Source organism: Daphnia pulex, chromosome 4, assembly GCF_021134715.1.
Source record: "Daphnia pulex isolate KAP4 chromosome 4, ASM2113471v1".
In the NCBI taxonomy this organism is placed as follows: Eukaryota; Metazoa; Arthropoda; class Branchiopoda; order Diplostraca; family Daphniidae; genus Daphnia; species Daphnia pulex.
Window position 1 is genome coordinate 2,881,713 of NC_060020.1, and position 20,347 is coordinate 2,902,059.

Sequence of the window (20,347 nt, forward strand, 5' to 3'; positions counted from 1 at the left end):
TGTAGATCCACCACCGTTTATTTTAAAATTGGGTTATGGGACGCAAAACTTAGAAATTATGTATAAGTTGTTATAATGTTATGTTGTTATGTAATGTTATAATAAAGTATAATAGCAAATTATGTCATTCAATCAAAACATTTTTAGCCATTGGTAATAGTTGAGAGGCAAGGCTGCTGAGTATAAGTCAAGCAAAATCCATAATTTTCTGCCTCTGCCGCGGTTACGAGAAACTCATTAGAATCAGTGTAGAAGCGAACTTCGAAAGGTCTTCTGTAGCCTGTTGTGAGGTAATAAGACACAAATTCCGTTATTGAGTCATGACTTTATGTAAGTAATTAAAATAAAGTATGAGACGAGTTATGGACGATTTCCAGTGCTGGTGAATAACACTTACTGTACAAAGATGTTGTCGCTGTTACAGCATCAGTTGTTACGGTGAAACCTAAAATGCCGCAGAGCTTACTGGCGCAACCGACCGCTGCTCCTACCGAGGTAACGATAGAATTGGCTTGATCAGAAACGCAAGGGATCTGGAGCCAATCGTAAGCGCAAGATGAGTCCATAACCGTCCCCGTAGCAACAGCGCCGTCATCTAAAGTGGAGATCCCATAAGGATAACTTGCAGTGGGCGTACACAAGGCGTATTTAACGCCACAGAAACCCTAAATTGATAAATTATTGTTGATTTGTATTAACTTGTGTGTCACAATTTTGAATGATTTTGCATGATTTCTATTCACTTGGTTCGTTCGAATGCACATGGTGTAGTCCTGATACGCCAAATGTTGAACAACAGGAGAAGCCGCGTACTGGTAATTAAACGAGACCAAAGTTCCCGAAGCTTCGGTGAACCACTGGAGACAATTGTCTGGGGCTTCATTTTTGTATGGGCGAATTATTGACAAGAATATAATTACAAATAACAATGTATTGGTATTGCAAACATAATTTCCTATCAGTTTGACACTTACCGGTGTAATCTGTGTTTTGTGGGATCTGCGATTATTAGAAAGATTCATCAGAATTATTATTGCCAATTTGATTATTTCTACAGTTAATTATGAATCCATTCAAACCTGAATGACTCTGATGTTCCAGTAGCGAGACGTGGTGGTTCCCGATGTGATAATGCTGAGGGTCACTGTACTCGTCCCAGGGCCAATATTTACGTACACTATTTAAAAGGGAAACGTTACTCGTGAATTTTATTGCGTAATAATTTAGTGACTTACTGTGTTGATTGGCGTTGCTACCGCAAATCGCTGGGACTATGTTAGCGGAACCGGAGACGGTGAACGAATCTGTGATGCATTGGCCAGTCGTACTGAGGGTTGCCGAGTCTGGCTGCGCCAAGGTGAAGGTTAAAAATTCAAGGCTATGTTGTCAAAAAAAAAGGGAAAAATAATCAAATCGGCATGTAAGATGCAACAGTTTAATAATTAAATTAATTCGTTATTAAATTAATACCGAAGTTGATCGACATCGCTAGAAGCTCGACTGACAAAAAGAGAACATTGGCCAGCTGTGGTGTAGGCCGAACTGAATCCGCTGCTTTGCCAGTACGTGTTGTTTAGGCTGGTTGACGAGCCACAAGTTTGGATCGTTACTATACACGCAGATATTGTATTATCGCAGCCATTCATTTTAAGGTAATTTTTAAAACAAAAGAAATTACCAACGCAACATACGCCAAATCCTGAAGCACAGGTTCCAGAAGCGGTTCCTCCATTTGTCGTGCATTCAGCACTGGTTAAACACGTTCCTGAACAGATAAAAGTCGTTAGTTATTAGCATACAAATTTATGCTAATATTTTTTTTCCAGAAATATACCGTTGTAAGAGTTAGTAGCGGTGCACACCACGTTCGGAAATCGGACGATTGAAAACAATGACAAAACTGAAAGGCAAAAATCAATTATTTTTTATGAAATAGACTTGAATCAAAGAACAACATTATTAATTACATTTCTCTTCCCTTGTGCCTTCCGACTCCGTTTTGTTAGTGGCCAATTTTTCCGACAATTTCGCATCTCCTGGTTTTGCCAATTGAATAAAAACCAACAATACTGTAATCAAAACTTTGGTACTTTTGTCTGAGCCCATTTTTTACAAACTACAAAAATCAAATTGTAATATGATTGAAGAAAGCTTGTCTTCAACTGTTCTATGGTGGTACCATGTTGGCCGCTTTTATACGAACAAACATATAAGAGGCGGCGTGCTGCAATCAAGGATAACCCAAAGCTTAATTAACTTGGCGAGACGTTATGTGGTTTGTAAGTAGTAATTTATTGAAATGATCGTATAAAACCAGCCTGTTGCCACCTGGAAGTAAATCTAGCAAACTGATGCCTATCTCTACTCAATAACTTTAATTTTTACAAAATATTTGTCTGTGTCGGTCTGTAGTATTCACTGTCTTGTTAAAAGAAACAATTTAACATATTTAGCAATGAAAAAGTAAAAATGTAAAGCTATAACATCACAAGACAGCACCAAGCGGCTTTTGGTATTCGGAGAAAACCGAATTAAGTTTTATCCTGTTGGATGTTAGGTATCGGTTCACTGAAGACGCAATAAGACTTCTATAAATTTCTATGAAAAACCTATTTTTCCTGGTGCACCATAAATATCCTGCGGATGAGGAAATTGAAGTAATCATCATCCTCAGTGAATCGTGCATCTACCACAAGACAATAAGACATGACTGACAAATAATTAAAGGCATCGCTAATTAAACATAAAATCCAGTGGCCGTTGGTACTTAAATCAACATCCAAATTCAAACACTTGTTTGAATTCATTCGATCCTGCAGCTCACTATTTTAATTCAGTGGTTTTCTTATCAACTTGCTATCAGAGTTCAGAGCGTACTTTCGTGATAAACCGTCTCTAAATCGTGTCAGAGGCGGTATTTTTATTGGAATAAATTTCATAAACAAATATATAGAACTTCATTTTAAGCTTGCCATCCTTGCCATTTCATTGGCTTCTGACACTTAAACCTTTTCATACGAAATAAAATGCATTGAATTTAATTTGTTCTCTTTTCTATTTCTATGCTCGCGTTTCTTTAAAGATTTTCCTAGTCTGATTGCTTAACGAGTAAGCTGTGTAAGCTTCTTTAAATCGAAGAATAATTTAAATCAAGAATAAAATGACGATGGTAATAAAGTGACATTACGACATTTGTCTGGTTGGAATTTTTTTTTTTTTTACATTTTTGAATTAATTTCTTGTTCGTCGGTCATTCATGGGTTTCATTAGGATTGCTCTGGTCCAAGTTCCATACCCCTGGCGAAAGTTACATAAGAAAAACTAGTTTTGTGCGCTTAGTAGATTTATAGAATAATCTGGCAACGCACAGGGATGTGGTGGTTGTAGTGTGTACTAAATTTCCTCTCATTAGGTTGGGCGAAAGGCGTGCTCTGTAAGCTCTCGTGTGTGATTCTCTTCTGTTCGTTTTCTACATAGTTTTGAACTTTTGGCTGGAATCTAAATATTCCAGCCATTCCTTAAAGCAATTTCCAGTAAGTAAAAACAAAATTGGCTTATTTTTTCCACACATATTAATCTTAATGTGTTGGGGAAAACGTGTAGAGGAATTCTAAGGCTCATAATCGAAGTTGTCATGAATATTTTAAGACAACCAAAAACTAACTTGGGTCGTTATCCAACTTTTGGTTGGTTGGTATGCAAAATCTAATTTTCACAACCACGCTTCTTCAATTACTGTTATCACATTTTTAAAAATGATTGCCATCAGTTTTTGTGAGCGACGGTTTTTTTTCCAACTCATCACGCCACTTTCTTATCTTTATCACAGAAGAGAAGATAACCCGTGCAAACAGTCGTAAAGCATACATTTTCTAGTTTCTTTTTCTTTTTGTGATGCACCCTCGAGCGTTATTCCCCAAGTAGGCTAAATAGTTCGACTTGTATGGTCGTCCAGCACACATTTTCGGCTAACCGTTCTGCTGCTTGGATTGCTGCTCTCCCAGTAGAAATTAAAAGACCCAGAATAGGAACTAGCTGCATCAGTATTTACAAAAAAAAAGGTTGAAAACATTGAGATTAATATATATTGTTTACTTCTCAGGTACAGTTAGAGGAGGCAAAGGGCACATTGAGAAGGCATATCATTATGACCTGAAAAAATAAATGTAGCGCACCTGTTGCGCTATTCATCCATTACTTTGTTTTCCATGGGTTTTTTGACGTAAACAGAAACTCACGTGGTCGGGTAAACAACATTTCCAATTGGGTTTCCCTTTTTTGGATGAATTCCCTTAGCGATCACCTCCCCCTCGCCCCTTTGCCAAGGTTTATTTAGTAGTGTTGGGTTGTGTTCTGAACCCTTTCTTAGAAAATCGAAATAACTGCCAGCATTTAAAAATGCTAGCCTACAGAAAAATCCCTACTTTTTTCTTGAGGAAGGGAAAGTTTTATTTTGTATGTTGGAAAACTTTCTCTTTTGTTTCTGGTGTTATCACTCGCCTTCCTCGTACCCCAGGCCGCTACTTTTTGCTTTGAATGTTTTTTCCACAGATAGCTTTCTTCAAGTCTTTGCTTTCTCCAACAGGTCTTCGAACCCTGCAGCTGGCCGAGTACGTCGCCTTCCAACCATATCTTCTTTAATATTCTTCGTCGAAAGTAGCACCTCCGAAGATAAAAATGAATCGAGGCGCTTTCTACGGCGTCATTGCGTCGCTGCTGTGGTTCCGACTACAATTTCCGATCTGGCTCATCTTGTTGATATTGCTAGCACTCTATGCCATCATGGGAGGATACAGTTATCTAAGTGTGGTAGCTCGAACTATCAAACGTGATGTAACGTAAGTATATAATTGTCATGAGTTATTTTTATCAATCACAAAGATGTTATGATTTTAACCATTCTTATACATTTCTGTTTGTTGCAGTGGCTTAACAAGATACCTTCAAGTTTTGTTGAGAGTGCGAAGTTTCCAAAAGAAAAATTGGACTGTCCCAACAGTCTTTGAATCCTATGTTAAAGCGCACCCCAATAAAGTAGCTTTCATTTTTGAAGGAAGAGAGTGGACATTTAAAGAGGTGAGAACGAACTCATGTTTTCCTAATACCTGACATTTCATTTTCAGTTGCTCGATAGATTGATGATTTCAGCAACAGAGTTGCTCATGTTTTCGAAGATGCTGGTTTCCTACCAGGTGACACTGTAGCTCTGTTGTTGGATAACAGGCCAGAATATGTTGCCATCTGGATCGGTCTTGCTAAAGCTGGCCTTGTTACTGCTTTAATAAACAGTAATCTTCGGGATAAGCCTCTGTCACATTGTATACAAATTGCTGAATGCAAGGCTGTTATATACGGGGCTGATTTCTGTGAAGGTTTGTTTAAAAAAAAAAAAGACTTTCAATTGAAACATTTTAAATATTTGTTTGATTCATTAGCTTTTGTTGCTGTCCGTGATCAGTTGGCTCCCTCAGTCAAACAATATGCTTTTGACTTCAAGAAAGATGCCTCAATTCCCTTTGGCTCCCTCAATTTGGACACCTTAATGGGAGAAGCTTCCACAAGTCCTTTATCTGGCCCACAACGCGCAAATTACAACGATAAAATGTTGTATATTTACACGTCAGGCACAACTGGACTCCCAAAAGCTGTAAGTGGTGGTTCTGTGAAATTTAGGTTCGTTAAAAACGCTCATATTTTACTTATGTATATTTCAGGCTGTTATTCGTCATTCTCGGTAAGTAACCAATTCACTGTATCTAGTATTTAAACTAAGAAACCTCTTTCCTTAAACCCCTTTCATTAGCCCTTTGCACATTTGAAAGCTTGGATATTTGTATTTAAAAAATTCACATTTTTAATTGTCAGACCTTCAAATTCCTTTAAATACTGCCGTTTACAGTTTACCCCACAAGTTATTTTTATTTTTCCGTAGAACTTTTGCTTTTTTTTAATCGACATAATCAAACTTGTATGTTTTTTATTATATCGTAAACCACCTGCCACTAGTTACATATTTGCCTCATTTGGGGGTTTCTATGCGTGCGGTATTGTGAAGAAAGATACTATCTACGTCCCTATGCCTTTGCACCACATGTCCGGTGGGTGCATGGGCGCCGGGATGACCCTACTGTTTGGCCTCACCGCAGTTCTGCGAAAAAAGTTCAGTGTAACGAATTTTTGGAGCGACTGCAACAAATACGGATGCACGGTAGTATTTGGTGTACACTTGAATTTCATTGGTAGAAAATCTGTAAAAATAGCAATAGTAAAACATAGTTATTCGGCTCTAGACGACGACTAATGCATAGTGTTGAAACAGCAACATCATCCATGTCTTGCATTCAAGTCCTAAGATTATAGTTGGGGGAAGGGCCTTCGGCAATCGTGCCTAGTTTAAATAGTGACAGGGACAGATAAATCCAACATTCTTATCGCGTTCGTTTTCGTGCATGTTAGCATAATTCAATTAACTGCAGTTGAGTTCTGATAACATTCAGTTTCCCGTTAATTTAATCGATAAATTAGATGTATTATCATAACCCCAATTCGTTCGACATCCCTTCAACTTCCGCTTCTTCTACTCTCAGAAGCTTTATGAATGAGAGGGTTCTATCCTCAAAAGTTCGATAATCCGTTAAATTAAACTAATTCAAATCCCAAATTAATTGCCTGTAACGAAGGCATTGAATAGTTTTGACTTGGCATGATTCAACGTAACGTAATTATTTATTTGCTAATCCCTCCGAATTGACATCGGTTCTCTATAGCTTCACGTTCTTCGTAAGCGCAACATACTTCATGAGCCCGATGATGAGCGACGACATTGTGTATGACCCTCTACCTCTATATCACACGGCCGGTGGAATGGTTGGCGCCGGGCAAGTCCTTTTGTTCGGCTGTACGGCAGTTTTGCGCAAGAAGTTTTCAGCCTCGGCTTTTTGGAAGGAAGCCATTCAGCACCAGTGCACGGTTGGTCTTATGCACCCTCCATTTAGTCTCTTGCATTATTTTTATAATCTTAAACTTTTTAACCTTTCTTGTAACATTTTCCCTTAAAACGGTTAACTCGTTTACATACTAAATATTAATTCATTAATCCCAAACATTTCGACCAAAGACGGAACAATGACAAATTTAACTCATGGTACACACACTGTTACATATTTCGAATGAAATATTGACTTTTCGTAGCGATTGCCAGAACATTATTGGATCTCCCAACGCGCGAGTCCCTACGATTTTTCTTTTTTTAAACTTAATGTCATTACATGACCTCAATCGATTCGATTTGCCGATCCTATTGCACTCACAAGCTATTTCTTCCGGCATAGTTGAAGATTTGCTCCCCTCTTTCATTGTACCGAATTAGTATAAAAGAAAAAAAAAACGATTACAAAAATGATTGTTCAAGTTGGTCGAAATGGTTAAAGCGTTTGGGTGTTGGTTTGTAAAGATAATGGATGATTTTGCTTTCGTTTTCATCTGAAAAACATAACCGTGTGTTACGTTATAAACGGTGAAACCGGAAAGTGACACCTGTTTTGTTACGAAAGTTAGAAAATGCGTCGCATGCCGTCTTCGAGCCGAGTTTGACCGAATGACTTGACAATTTTTCATTTTGTTTGCCATAGTTATGTACGACTCACTGTATGATTGCTTAGGGTTTTTTATTTTGCTGAGCACGGACGAAGCTTAGACAACAATTTCAATGAATTTAACGTAAAATAATCGATAAACAGGTTGCCCAGTATATCGGAGAGACCTGTCGCTATCTTCTAGCCGCCGAAGCCCGACCTGATGACAAAAACCACAAGGTCCGTCTTATGTTTGGAAATGGATTGCGTCCGCAAATTTGGGAAGAGTTTGTTAACCGTTTTAGCAGTCCAACAAATCGCGTACAAATCGCTGAATTCTACGGAGCCACTGAAGGCAACGCAAATATTAGTAAGACAATTTGTTTTCATATTACTGATTTGAGTTATAACTAATTTTCTTTTTATTTCTCAAGTCAATTTTGATGGCACTGTTGGCGCTGTTGGTTTTGTGTCAATGATTGCTCCGTCCGTCTACCCGGTGGCTTTAATCAAGGTTACTGAAGATGGTGAACCAATTCGTGGCGAAGATGGTCTTTGTATTCGCTGCAAACCTCGAGAGCCGGGCATGTTTGTTGGAATGATTCTCAAGAACCATCCTATTCGCGATTTCCATGGTTATGCCGACCCCAATGCCACAAAGAAGAAAGTTGCGGTGGACGTGTTCAAGCGCGGTGATGCCGCTTTCCTTTCCGGTGACATTCTCGAAATGGATGAATTAGGCTATCTTTTCTTCAAGGATCGAACTGGTGATACGTTCCGATGGCGTGGAGAGAATGTCAGCACTTCTGAAGTGGAGGCAGTAATCAGCAACGAAGCTGCCTTGAAAGACTGTTGTGTTTACGGAGTCGAGGTACTTTATCTGATTTAGTCAACACGCTTCCATGCAAATAACATATATGGATTATCCATTTCTAAATATGAAGGTCCCGGGTGCTGAAGGTCGTGCAGGCATGGCAGCCATTCTGGATCCCGAGAGGGCTTTGGACTTGAATGACTTGCATACCAAAATGAGCAAAGTCTTGCCGTCATATGCCCGACCACTATTCATCCGAATTGTCAACGTCATCGACTTAACCGGCACATACAAGTTGAGAAAAGTCGATTATCAAAAAGAAGGAATCGACGTTAGTAAGATTAAAGACCAGGTTTACTTCTTTGAAGCTTCTAGCCAATCTTATGTGCCCTTTACTAGTGCCCTTCTCGAGCAATTAAAGTCAGGGAAGATTCGAGTTTAAATACATAAAAGTGAATTTTTTTTTTTTATTTTTTAATGCCATTTTCACCCATTTTCTGTCAGAAATGTTCACGAGCTACATACTCTTTTCTGTTATCTTTTTTTTTTATTATTAAAACTTTTGTGGATTCTACAGTTTATGTTTCCTAGGGGGGAATGTCCAAACGTCCATGTAGAAACGGGGAAGGAAAGGGCAAATATGGAAAATTTACCTTTTTTTTTTAAAAATTAGTTTCTGAAATGTAAAGTAGTCAATACTTTGGCAGTTAAAAATGGGACCATAGATTTATCAAAGAAAATTGTTTTGAGATACTTGAAATAAACTGAAAATGCTACAATATGATGGTGTTTTTTCAAATAAGACAAAGAGAAATACAAATGAATCAACGAACTTTTAGAGTTGCAATCTTATTTCATAGCTTATTTTCTTTTCAAATGTGCGCGCGCGGTCGGCGTTCGTCTCTTGTTTCTCCCCTCTACGCTCGCCTTTGTGAAACTATTCTGTGTCTTCGTCTCGTTTTTATATGGTGACTTCCCCTGCCGTGTAAATAACCGAATAAGGCTGTGTACAGTGGTTTTATCCGTTTGCATCCTGGTAAGTTTTCAACGAGAAAATGTCTAAAGATGACAATCGAATGCCTTTGGAAAGCTCTTGCATTTTATAAAGATAAATGAGGCTTAATATTTGCTTCGACATTTCAAACTGTCACCTCTCGTACTCGAACGCGTCCTCTCTGGCTGGTACACGCGCGTTCGTTTTCACCAATCAAAACAAAGACGTCTCACTCATTTCGTGGCATTCTTTTCCACTTTTAGCTTGTAGTTGTGATTCATAAAATGAGAAGCTTTCTAGGCGTTTGAGTGTCTTCGGTTGTCAATCTGGCGGTTAAATAGTCTTACAGATTGTGTTTGTTTTGATTCTTCCAGATTATACATACATATACATAGACGTGTAAAAACCAGTCCTGGAGACGCTTTGGACTGACCAATTTCGATACGAGTCACATAAATGCATGTGAACAAAAGGCCGTAACATATCTTCCCTACAAGAAATCAGTTTTTTCCAGTGTTTTTATGTGTAATGAAGTGGGTGGGAGGTGATTCTCAAGAAACTCCTGCTTCTGGTTTGGGAATGCTGGGCAACGGAAGTCATGTCCCACTGCAAACTGTAAGTATTGATAATTTGTGGTGTTTCGTGTAAGGTTGTTGCTAATGTTCGACATTGCTTTTATTGCAGGTGCCTGAAATGGCTCGCCCAGTATCTTCACGTTCTCAAGATGATGCTATGGTATCCTACATCTTTCAAAGACCTCAGACTGATGGCAACTTTCAAGCCTTCAGCAAGCATCAGTCTAGATGGCTGGGCGATGAGAGTATAGCAGAGGTAATTCAAACCAGTGTTCATAACATGGCAACATACAATATACTACAATATACTCTTCTGACAGGTCAAGCCAGGTCTTGCCAATGATGCTGCACAGGCATCAGCTTCTCAGCCAAGTACAGTCAACAGCCAGCAACGGAGCCAGTTTGATCAGGTACATAAAAAACCCTTTATCAGTCTATTGTCAAAACAACTCTTTGTAAGTTTTGTAAAAGTCATTCCAAACAATTGTTATTGATTTGATAAGTGTTTCCTGTAGACTGTTCATTTTACTTGTCAGAGAAATGAGTGTACTTGAAATGTCAAAATCAGTGTCATGTATTTAGATTTAATGATAGCTCAGAATACGGTCAGTTTTTGCACATTAAAAGAATAGGAAAAGAAGCTTTTGTAAGTAGCAAATAGATGGTATCATATGTGACTGGGATTCTCGTTAGTCGCCACGCTGGAGCAATCCCATCATCTTCAGGCTGTGTTGGAATCGGATCTTTTTTCGAGTGTTGTCTCTCTTCCCCTCATGGATACACCACCCTATACTCTTCTTTTCTCCCCCCCCCCCCCCCCCCCCCTTCTCGAATAGGCAGGGTACCGCGAAGAGTAGGTAGAGCGAACGAAAGAGAGGGAGAGAGAGAAAAAATAGGGAAGAGGAAGAGAGTGGAAAAGGGGAGGAGGAGGAAGAGGTTGGGTAGGAGAGGTAGGGAAAGTGCTTCCAGCGTTGCCTTGCAGCCGTAGGTTCTCTACTCTTTTGTTCGATGCGACGCTCTGTGTGTGTGTGTGTTGAGGCAGCGAGTGTAAAGCTTGTATAGCTGAGTTCAGCGTGTGTTGTGCGCCGTCTCTTTAGAGTCTCACTCTCAGCGTTCCGACATTTCTTTGTACAAATTCTGATTGAAATCCATCGACGAAAAGTTTTCTTAGCCAGTACTTAAATTATTGTGAGGTAGAAAAAAAATACCATCGTTTGACGTGTGGTGTAGTGTCAGAACTTTTTTAAAGTTGATCTCCTGTCATAATGCCTGCGGATTCCTAACAAGCCAACTAACATGAAGGACACGAGCGCAGACTTAGTAAGTTACAGACGGCAAGGTTCTTTTTCTTTCTCGTGTGTTCGGCCATGATTGAATTTTTAGAAACTTAGCTCAACAAATGTTGTAACCTGTCAAGTTTTTTGAAGATGCGTTTGGGGCGTATGTTTAAGGCTGTGTTTTTCTATTTCGGCTATCTTGTGTAGCTTCGCTGTATTCCTCTTCTTATTTTATGGCTACGTCTTTGTTGCTCGGGGCTAGTGAACAAAACGGAAAGCATACAGGTGGCCTTGTGGTCAGCCGACCGAGAGGCCTTGATTTCATGGAGAGAGTCAAAGAGCTTAGAAACAACGCGGAAAACTGGAAAAAAATAAAATTATTCTTACCTGTTTGAACGTATTATAAACAATGTCACTATAAAATACCATCTTTTTGATGATACTTTTATTGACGCCCACTTTCTCTCGAGTCTTCGTTTTCAATTTCGCAGCCGAAAGATTCTAGAGTGGCATTCTTTTGTGATAATACGTGACGCAGTCGCGTAATCTCCGGCTTTTTCATTATACGTTGTCAACCGTGAAGCCCTCAACATCAACAACATTCCTGCATACGGAATTGCTCTTTTGTGTTACGTTTAAATATTCTAAATAAGCTCATCAGCGAATCTTTAAAATTTTATAATGACGATTATCTTTTGTTTTCAGATTGCACCTTCGGCCAAGAAGCTGTGGGGAGTCGAAGAGCAGAAGGAAGACACTAAAAGTAGCTTGTTTAACATCAGTGATCAAACTTGGAGAGACTCAACGTGGAGCAACTCGACTATCGGTTAGTTGTTGTTTTAAATTATTTATGACAGCAAGTTCATAATTTTTAATGGATGTCTTTGTTGTTTGAACAGATCATGCTGTTTCACAGCCCATCTCGATGGGTCACGGTCCCAGACGTTCTGGCAGCTTTCCCGGCAGCGAGGTGGCCAATGTTTTGTCACCTCGATCTTCTGAAACGGGTGGTCTTGGCGTCAAGATGGTCGAGTACGTCCTCGGCACATCGCCCACCAACAAAGATCTAGAGAGTCGGATGAGAGGGTTGGTCCTCGTAAGTTTGCCCCGTATTTTATACTCTTATACATTGTCGATAATTCGAATCGGCTTGTTTTTATCGGTTTACGTTATTGATCATTGTCTTTTCTTTTAACTCAGAATCCGACCGAGGATAAAGATAAGAAGGAGAAAGCTTCATCGCCTTCTCCTCTTCAAGACATGGAGGGTAACACCAATGGTGGGCCAGCTCATTCTCATGCGATGATGTTGTCAAATGGCCTGGCTTCAGACGATGACGCCAAGGCTTTCAAATATGCATCGGAAGCGGCTACCAATGGTTTGCCCTATCACATGAACGTGGACGCGTATAGCCGAACACCGGGAAGTAGACAACCTTCGCCATCTGAAGAGGATTTGACAAAGAATCACAGTCCGGGATTGCCGATTTCACACTCAGGACCCATTAAACCTGGAGACGGTATGGGCCTGCCTCCTAATAATTCTCATAACACCATGGTTGGATCATTGACGGGGCCTATCCAAGGATCAGGAATGTCTAACGGTATTGGTCCCATGAGTGGACTTGTCAATGGAGGAGGACCACCTGGTAAGTGCATCCAATTTTTTCTTTTTGTTAAATTTATTCGAATCAAATTGTCAATCCACTCCTGCGAGAGAATCGAAATGTTAATGCATCATTGATTTTATGTAAAGGATTGGGGCTATCGTCCAGCGGAACAGTCGATGGACATAACAACCATTACGAACCGGTGATGATGGAGCAGCCGGGAGTGCACTTTGACAGCAGTTATTCAGTGCTCTCTACCATGGATACTCAATCCTCAGGAATGCTCCAGCAGAATTTTGACGCTCACGTATGTTTTACTTTTCACTCATCTCTCTCCTCCTTCTTTCCGCTTCGCGGCGCATGTGAAGCATCGCAAACTTGAGCGAGTTTTATTTACAGGGAATTTCACTTTGCTAGTTACACACTTAACCTAGACGAAAGGCATAGGATAGGGCTGGTACTTTTCGATTCGAAAAGGGATGTTGATAATTGGAAAGCGTCGAATTTGTTTCAAGCCGTAACGTGTTTACGATCCGTCTAGAAGGTCTTTAATCTTTCCTTTGCTGAATGTAACTGCCTTGTTTTTTTTTTTGGTGTCGAGCGCCGATTGAGAGGTGCCAGTCAACACCATATGGTCAATGTCTTGTCCCAGCTCCACCCACCCTTTCTTGACTACCGTTAGGGGGGGGGGAAGCTAGCTGCTTCTGCCGATTCTGGCCTAATTTTATCAACTCTGTTGTTGTTGTCGTCGTCGTCTTCGACAACTACAACTGCGACGATGTTCTAGTTACTCCTTTTCCGTCTTCTTTGATTGCTACATTCCAAGTGCTCACTCTGAGCTTAATGATGGACTAGTATACTTTTTACTTTATTTTTCCCGGTCTTGTTGCTACTGCCGATGCTTCCTTTTATTTGTCCGCCTTTTCCGTCAACGTAATCCACGCACTGGTGGTTGGCTTCCCAACTTGCCCTGCGCCCCACGCAGTTAGTCACCAGCGGTTCGGCCGTGTGCCAGTGTTCCTTGTTCGTTGCCCGTCACAGCTTTTCTGTTAGATTAATTGACCAGTTACAGCTACGACCAGTCGTTCACTTGCCACCGCTCCGATCTCTTCTACCAGTTTTCAATCAGCTAAACGTTTCGATACTGATTGCGTTTTTTCTTCCAGTGTGATTGCGTGTGTGTGTTCAGTATACAGTCAGGTTCATTAGGTACACCACAAGCGGTTTACCCTTCACGGTTCACTTCTTGGTCTAACTCCCCGTCGGTTCGTTGTAGACGTCGCCAGGAGTTTTTGTTGCGGGAAAAAACCGAAGGATCGATTCAGTGTTTGCAAACTGATTCATTTTTTATTCATTTTTAAGTGACAGGGCAAGTGCTCCGTCAAGAGTATCGCATCATTAATGTCAAGATTTTTCTGGGTTGTGGGGAAACAAAAAACGCAGCGCGAACGATAAGTGAAAAAAGGAGGAACTGATAAAAGGTGTCCGTTTGGGCGGTTTCTAGTTAAACACTTTGGGAAGACTGAAAGGGGTTGGGGAATAGATGATGTGCCATTGCCTGACGGCCGTGTGTGATTGTTCTGCTCAGTCGATCCTGTAAAGCGCGAAAGGGTGTGGTGGATAGTTGCACAGCTGCTCTGCTCCCGGCATTGCTGCCAAGCTAGAAGGCGGAAAAAAGGAGATTGTTGCCACTGTCGCCTGGCAGTCGATGAGAAGACGGCGGTGAAAAATGAAAGTGTTGTGGCCGCTGCCGTCGCCATTCCCGAATGCGTTAGGCATGGGACAACCAACGGCAGTCGGCGGAACTTCTTCTACATCGTCCCAAGCACTGCTAAGTCTCTGTTTGTCCATCTATTCGTCTGGCTGTGTACGCAAAACTTCCAAAAGGCTCGCCAAGAATGAAATCGTCCTGCCCAAGAGTTTCGATGTGGAAGAGGTTTGACTCTACGCCCAAACTATTCTTATTTTGATTCTTGTCGCATTGCCCTAGCGCTGAAAGATATCTACCGATCCGACTATACCAGTTCTATCTATCCCGGTTCTAATTGAGGTTTGCTTTCCTCCTCTGCAGTCTCCAGAGTAATGACAGATTCTGTGTGGAGACCGTCGAAAGAATTTGTTGACTTTCGTTCCTCTCCCTTTTCTTTTCTTTATTTCTTTTTCGTCTGCATTTTCCTATCGCATAGAAATCAGATGCATAGAACCGCCTCTGATGGATTATTCCAGTCGAGTATTTCCGCTAGTTAGTTATTGTAACGGTTGCGTCTTTCGAATATCTTCGGGCCGACCTAGTTGAGACCACAGGATATCTACAAATAAATCCGATCGTTTAATTCAATACAAGATTGTTCGCCAACTTCCAATTAGATTGTGTCGAGACATGGCGTGCGGAGGGAGACGGGCCCAATCGATTGTTTTCTTTCTTTCTTTTACCCCCCTCTACAATTATTGTGAAAGAAAACGAGGAAAAAAGAGACTGGAATAAGATAGCGTGCTGCAGTTGACAATGCTTTATGGTTTAGCCGATGCAATCCATCAAGCTTTACCGTAGTAAAAGTGTAGGCTTAGTAATTTATTTTATCCCGTTACTGATTTTAGATGTTCCGAGCGCATCATCACCAGCAGCAACAACAACATCAGGCCCAACAGCATCAGCAGCAACAACAACAACAGCAACAACCTCCGCTTCCACCGCCGCCACAGCAACAACATCAGCAGCCGCAGCAGGTCCAGCTTCTTGCCCAACAACAATTTCTAGCAGCTCAGCAACAACAACTTGGTATTGCTTTTCGTGGCTTCATTTCTGCTCTAATACGGTGAATTAATTAGTCCGTTTGTTTGTTTCAGGACTAGCAGGTCCAGCAGGTGGCCCAGCTTACCCAAATGCACCGTACGTTATCAATCAAGAGCCGTACATGCAAACTTTGATTGCAGGTAAGCCATTCGTGTTTGTTGTGGCTATGTTCAGTGTTTCCTCGTCATGCTACAGATTAAGCCTTTTTTCGACAGCTCTTGTTAATTATGGATATTTTCGATAGGTCACGCAGCAATGATGCCACAGTACTATGGCATGGCGCCATGGGGGATGTACCCAGGAGTCATCCCGCAAGGGCCTGGTGCTCCTGGTCAAGTAGCACCCGGTCAACATCAACAGGGCCAACCAAGACGGCCGATGTCACCCAATTCGCTTACTGATCATCCGCCTGTCCACCAACCAGGTCAATATCAGGTCATCCCAGCGTATTATGACCAAAATGGATCACTGGTGATGGGTAACATGAGAGGGATCGGAAATGGTGGCATGAACGGTCCCGTTCGCTTGATGTCGCCCGCTCCAATGGTAATGCAAAATCCAAGTGGTCCAAATTCGGGCAATATGAGACTGTTGGGCAATCAAGGACAACAAATGTCTGCAGCAGCCCAACAGCAACAACAGCAGCAGCAACAACAACAACAGCAGCAGCAACAACAGCCATCGCTTTACAATAATGGCCAGCAGCAATCTCTGTACAGCAACACCCCGGGTCCGTCGGCTTCGCACTCTCACAACGGTCCCAACAATCCAGGCCTTGGCGGCCTGCAGAACATGCAACCAAACTCTGGGTTGGGAAGTAATTTTGGAGCCTTGGGATTGCAGCAAAGCAATAGCCTGGGATTCGGTAATAGCGCTTTGGGATCGATTGGTTCCCCGTCATTAGGCCTTGCGAATGGACAAGGGAGACGCGACTCTTTTGATCGGAATTCAACGTCAACTTTCTCACCGTCTTTGGGTGAATATGGCAGAGGAAAGTGGCCCCAAAATTACGGTGCCCTCGGAACCGTCACTGCTTCTCCTGGCCCGCTAGGCTTATCGTCTGGCTCGTTGACTCCGCCGCCTAACATGAGTGGAGCCTCCTCTGGGCTTCAACTCGGTTTAGGTCCGTTTGTTTCTGGCGGGCGGCTCATGTCGGCTGCTCCAGGATCAGAGATGATGAAGTTCCGCAACGGAGCTACCACGCCCAGCAGCGTTGGAGCCGGAGGTCTGTTTGGAGCGGGGGCGGGCGGTTCACTATTTGCCAAGATGGGAGGTGCTGGCCGCCAGCCACAACATCCTCACAACGGAGTCATTGGCGTCGGCCTCGACAAGATGACGGGACGATCAAGGCTACTGGAAGACTTCCGGAACAACCGCTTCCCCAATCTCCAATTGCGCGACATTGCCAACCACATTGTAGAGTTCTCTCAAGACCAGCACGGATCGCGCTTCATTCAGCAGAAATTGGAACGAGCTACGCCAGCCGAAAAGCAGATGGTCTTCACTGAGATCATAGTCGGCACGTACGCGCTCATGACGGACGTCTTTGGCAATTACGTCATTCAAAAATTCTTTGAATTTGGCTCGCCAGAGCAGAAGAGTACACTGGCACAGAAGATTCGTGGCCACGTTCTGCCATTGGCCCTCCAAATGTACGGCTGTCGTGTCATTCAGAAAGCACTTGAATCAGTGCCATCGGATCAACAAAAAGAAATCGTTCGCGAGCTAGACGGACACGTTCTCAAATGTGTCAAGGATCAGAATGGTAACCACGTGGTGCAGAAGTGCATCGAATGCGTCGACCCCATGCAGCTTCAATTCATAATAGACGCATTTGAAGGACAGGTAAAGAGAGACATTTCATATCACGGTTAACACCTTTCATTAATGTTAATTTACAATTTTTTTTTCGTTTCAATAGGTTCTTTCGCTGTCCACGCATCCTTACGGATGCCGCGTCATTCAACGCATACTCGAGCATTGCACTCCAGAACAGACGTCTCCAGTATTGAACGAGCTGCATCACAATACGGAAACCCTTATCCAAGATCAATACGGAAACTATGTGATCCAACACGTTTTAGGTACGGATCTGCTAAGTTTAATATGCAGGCATAGTTGCACCGTTACTCACTCTTTTTTTTTTATGTCGGTGTTTGTAACTTTAGAACACGGCAAGCCCGAGGACAAATTGCGGATCGTCACAGCCGTGAAGGGCAAGGTGCTGTCGTTGTCGCAGCACAAGTTCGCCTCCAACGTGGTGGAGAAATGCGTCTCGCACGCCACTCGATCCGAGAGAGCAAGTCTCATTGACGAGGTGATCAGCTTCAACGACGCGAGTCCGCACAGTCCCCTACACACCATGATGAAGGATCAGGTTCGTGTGCGAATTAGTGACGAAATCTCATCGCTGACAGCTCAAGAGCTCTAACCGTCTTATCTTATTTTTCTCTTTCGCAGTATGCCAACTACGTCGTGCAGAAAATGATTGATGTGGCCGAGCCGTCGCAGCGCAAACTGCTCATGCACAAAATCCGACCGCACGTCTCCACGCTCCGCAAGTATACTTACGGCAAACACATTCTCGCCAAACTGGAAAAATATTTCCTCAAGAATAACGTCGATTTGGGACCTATTGGACCCCCGTCGAATGGAGTCATCGGATGAAGCAAAAGCAGCAACACCACCGCTACAAACAGCCAACGACAACATTATTAAAAACTACGACAGTTAACAACAACAAGACAAAAAAAAAACACATCTTGGTTTAAAAATTCTCAACTTTTGGTTCTCTTTTTCCTCCCTCTCCCATCTTCTCATAAAAATGCGTTGTTTTGATTGGGAAGCCAACACCATTTTTGTTATTATTAATTTTTTTTTCTTTTTTTAAGTTGACGGATATAAATCAATTTTTTGTGGGTAGGGAAAGGAAACGGGCAAGTTCTTTCTGGTTTTGTCAAGGGTAAAAAGTAACGTTCAAAACTTTCTTGGATTTCTCAACTGACCATTTGTACCATACGTTGTGGTAGTGTACATTGTACAGCTTTTTCCTTACATGTGTACATTGTACAGGAAATTTCCCTTCGTATTTTTTTACTTTAAACCTTTTTTTTTTCGACTTCATCTATCCTCATTCAATCGACTGGTCCGCATCCTCCCCTCACCATCCTCCAACTCTGCATGATATTACGTTATAAAGTCGGAAGGGGGAAGAAATAACTTTTCTCTTCCACCGTCTCATTCGAGTTTCTCTTGGATTCTCGATCGGTATTTGATGGATTGTGTCGATAAGTTTCGCGGCTGTGAATCATCAATCCACCGAAAATGAAAACAGCTCTGTGTTTGATTCTTTTCCTCTCTCCCAGATGTTCACTTCAATTCGCTAGATTTAAAGGGGTCGGTTTAGATCGCCATCTTGGTGGTCCATTATTTGATCACTTCCTTTTTACCCACTTCGTGTCTACGCTGAGTTGCGCTTGCTTATTGATTTTGTTTTCTCTGCTTCTGTGTTTCTTCGTAAATTTCTACAAGCTACACACTCCGTTTGGGAGATTGGAGGTGCCGTTGCCAATCAAGAAAAACGAAACAACTCCTTTCACCACGATTTGTTTATTTCATTTTTTTTTTGTTCCTTGTTTTGTTCATTGCTTCTCCCTTCCTTCATTGACTTGAGAAATGACATCAATTTCCCCTTACTTGATCCCAAAACAGAATTTCCCATCCTCAATTAGCGTTTTGGTTTTCTGTAAAGTGTACAGCGGCAAAAGTGAAAAGAGCGAACCTTTTCCATTATTTTACATAACAAAAACCAAGCGAAGTAAAAACAGTGGAAAGATTTTTGAAGGAAAATGCTCTTTTCTCTCCTTTTTCTCCACCCATCGACTGTAAATTTACGTTGTGTGCGGCAGTCAAGCTGTGTGGTGTGACCCCCACACACTCATTCGCTACGATACGTCACCAACTTTGTGGGTCCTTTTTTTGCGGATTTCTCCAAAACTTTCAACTCCTCGATTTCCTATTGTTTTTTTTTCTTTTTTCAGTTGTAGAACGCCGGTCCGCTTCGTAGATTTCCTTTATTGCTGACGCTACTTGGTTTATTTCAAATTCTTTGCTCTTTATCCCGTGGATTCTTCTCACACGGACCAATATTTTGTGAATTGTTTCTTTTTTCTCTTTAATTCTCACCAACTTCCTTTTGGACATTTGTCCCTTCTTTTCTTGTGTAGCTCTCCCCTTCCTACAATCCCTTGGTTTTTGCGTCAGTTATTTCCTGATTTTGGCTTTTATTTCGACCTTTATTATTAGAATGTATCCTTGTAAACGCTGGTGTTATGTATTGAAATTACGAAATGCTGTAAAAAATATCACTAGTGCTCTTTCCTCCCCTATCCCACCCCCCTTGTAAACATGATTCATGTACAAAAAAATCGTCCCCTCCAGAATTCGCTCTTCGACATCCCACATCCGCTTCCTTCCTCAAATCCTTTTTTTCTGGAAAATCAACGCTTCTCTCTTTCAATCTCTCCATCGAAAAGACAGTTTTCCTTTTTTTTAATATTAAATTCTGTGGTTGGAAAAAAGACAACACCTCCATATGTATTTCCGTAATAGCACACACTCTTTGTGCAACCGACTTTACCCTCTTTCATTTTTGAAAAAAAATACATCCCGAATATATGCGTTGGAATCTTTTCTTTTTGAATCTTATTC

At 41.6% G+C, this 20,347-nt stretch overlaps 3 protein-coding genes across 6 annotated transcripts; 2 read left to right on the forward strand and 1 right to left on the reverse strand.

Annotated features, from left to right (window-relative positions):
• Nucleotides 1-2,166, reverse strand: LOC124192280. The gene is made up of 10 exons (XM_046585497.1): nucleotides 1,968-2,166; nucleotides 1,835-1,900; nucleotides 1,679-1,765; nucleotides 1,471-1,609; nucleotides 1,236-1,378; nucleotides 1,080-1,177; nucleotides 975-999; nucleotides 744-877; nucleotides 398-665; nucleotides 1-280 (listed from the first exon to the last, which is right to left on the reverse strand). Exons 1-10 carry the CDS (start codon nucleotides 2,104-2,106, stop codon nucleotides 144-146), a joined length of 1,236 nt encoding a protein of 411 aa, XP_046441453.1. The 5' UTR covers nucleotides 2,107-2,166; the 3' UTR covers nucleotides 1-143.
• Nucleotides 2,167-3,345: 1,179 nt separating this feature from the next.
• On the forward strand, nucleotides 3,346-9,220 carry LOC124192000 (long-chain fatty acid transport protein 1-like). 3 transcript variants are annotated; one of them, XM_046585125.1, is made up of 10 exons: nucleotides 3,346-3,533; nucleotides 4,586-4,838; nucleotides 4,926-5,076; nucleotides 5,135-5,372; nucleotides 5,436-5,647; nucleotides 5,715-5,734; nucleotides 6,768-6,969; nucleotides 7,740-7,944; nucleotides 8,009-8,445; nucleotides 8,519-9,220. In XM_046585125.1, exons 2-10 carry the CDS (start codon nucleotides 4,678-4,680, stop codon nucleotides 8,828-8,830), a joined length of 1,938 nt encoding a protein of 645 aa, XP_046441081.1. In that variant the 5' UTR covers nucleotides 3,346-3,533; nucleotides 4,586-4,677; the 3' UTR covers nucleotides 8,831-9,220. The 3 variants fall into 3 exon arrangements, with proteins under 3 accessions (XP_046441081.1, XP_046441083.1, XP_046441082.1); XM_046585127.1 differs by lacking the exon at nucleotides 6,768-6,969 and adding an exon at nucleotides 6,007-6,208 and having other exon boundaries at nucleotides 3,379-3,533; XM_046585126.1 differs by lacking the exon at nucleotides 3,346-3,533 and adding an exon at nucleotides 3,962-4,061.
• Nucleotides 9,221-9,285: 65 nt separating this feature from the next.
• Nucleotides 9,286-20,324, forward strand: LOC124191996 (pumilio homolog 2-like). Of its 2 annotated transcripts, XM_046585094.1 has the most exons (14): nucleotides 9,286-9,424; nucleotides 9,757-9,997; nucleotides 10,067-10,213; nucleotides 10,278-10,367; nucleotides 11,940-12,060; nucleotides 12,134-12,330; nucleotides 12,435-12,882; nucleotides 12,990-13,150; nucleotides 15,442-15,622; nucleotides 15,691-15,777; nucleotides 15,882-17,482; nucleotides 17,559-17,721; nucleotides 17,806-18,014; nucleotides 18,098-20,324. In XM_046585094.1, the coding sequence occupies exons 2-14, from the start codon at nucleotides 9,911-9,913 to the stop codon at nucleotides 18,302-18,304; spliced, it is 3,699 nt and encodes a 1,232-aa protein (XP_046441050.1). In that variant the 5' UTR covers nucleotides 9,286-9,424; nucleotides 9,757-9,910; the 3' UTR covers nucleotides 18,305-20,324. The 2 variants fall into 2 exon arrangements, with proteins under 2 accessions (XP_046441050.1, XP_046441051.1); XM_046585095.1 differs by lacking the exons at nucleotides 9,286-9,424; nucleotides 9,757-9,997; nucleotides 10,067-10,213; nucleotides 10,278-10,367 and adding an exon at nucleotides 10,869-11,277.
• The last annotated feature ends 23 nt before the right edge of the window (nucleotides 20,325-20,347 follow it).

Excerpts from the sequence above, each read along its gene's own strand:
- LOC124192280 (XM_046585497.1), bottom strand. The coding sequence starts at position 2,106 with ATGGGCTCAGACAAAAGTACCAAAGTTTTGATTACAGTATTGTTGGTT. Across the intron at positions 1,901-1,967 it reads AGGCACAAGGGAAGAGAAAT|TTTTGTCATTGTTTTCAATC; the intron begins GTAATTAATAAT and ends TTTGCCTTTCAG. Across the intron at positions 1,766-1,834 it reads CGCTACTAACTCTTACAACG|GAACGTGTTTAACCAGTGCT; the intron begins GTATATTTCTGG and ends TTATCTGTTCAG.
- LOC124192000 (XM_046585125.1), top strand. The coding sequence starts at position 4,678 with ATGAATCGAGGCGCTTTCTACGGCGTCATTGCGTCGCTGCTGTGGTTC. Across the intron at positions 5,077-5,134 it reads GAGAGTGGACATTTAAAGAG|ATTGATGATTTCAGCAACAG; the intron begins GTGAGAACGAAC and ends GTTGCTCGATAG. Across the intron at positions 7,945-8,008 it reads TGAAGGCAACGCAAATATTA|TCAATTTTGATGGCACTGTT; the intron begins GTAAGACAATTT and ends TTATTTCTCAAG.
- LOC124191996 (XM_046585094.1), top strand. The coding sequence starts at position 9,911 with ATGAAGTGGGTGGGAGGTGATTCTCAAGAAACTCCTGCTTCTGGTTTG. Across the intron at positions 12,061-12,133 it reads GTGGAGCAACTCGACTATCG|ATCATGCTGTTTCACAGCCC; the intron begins GTTAGTTGTTGT and ends TTGTTTGAACAG. Across the intron at positions 17,483-17,558 it reads TAGACGCATTTGAAGGACAG|GTTCTTTCGCTGTCCACGCA; the intron begins GTAAAGAGAGAC and ends TCGTTTCAATAG.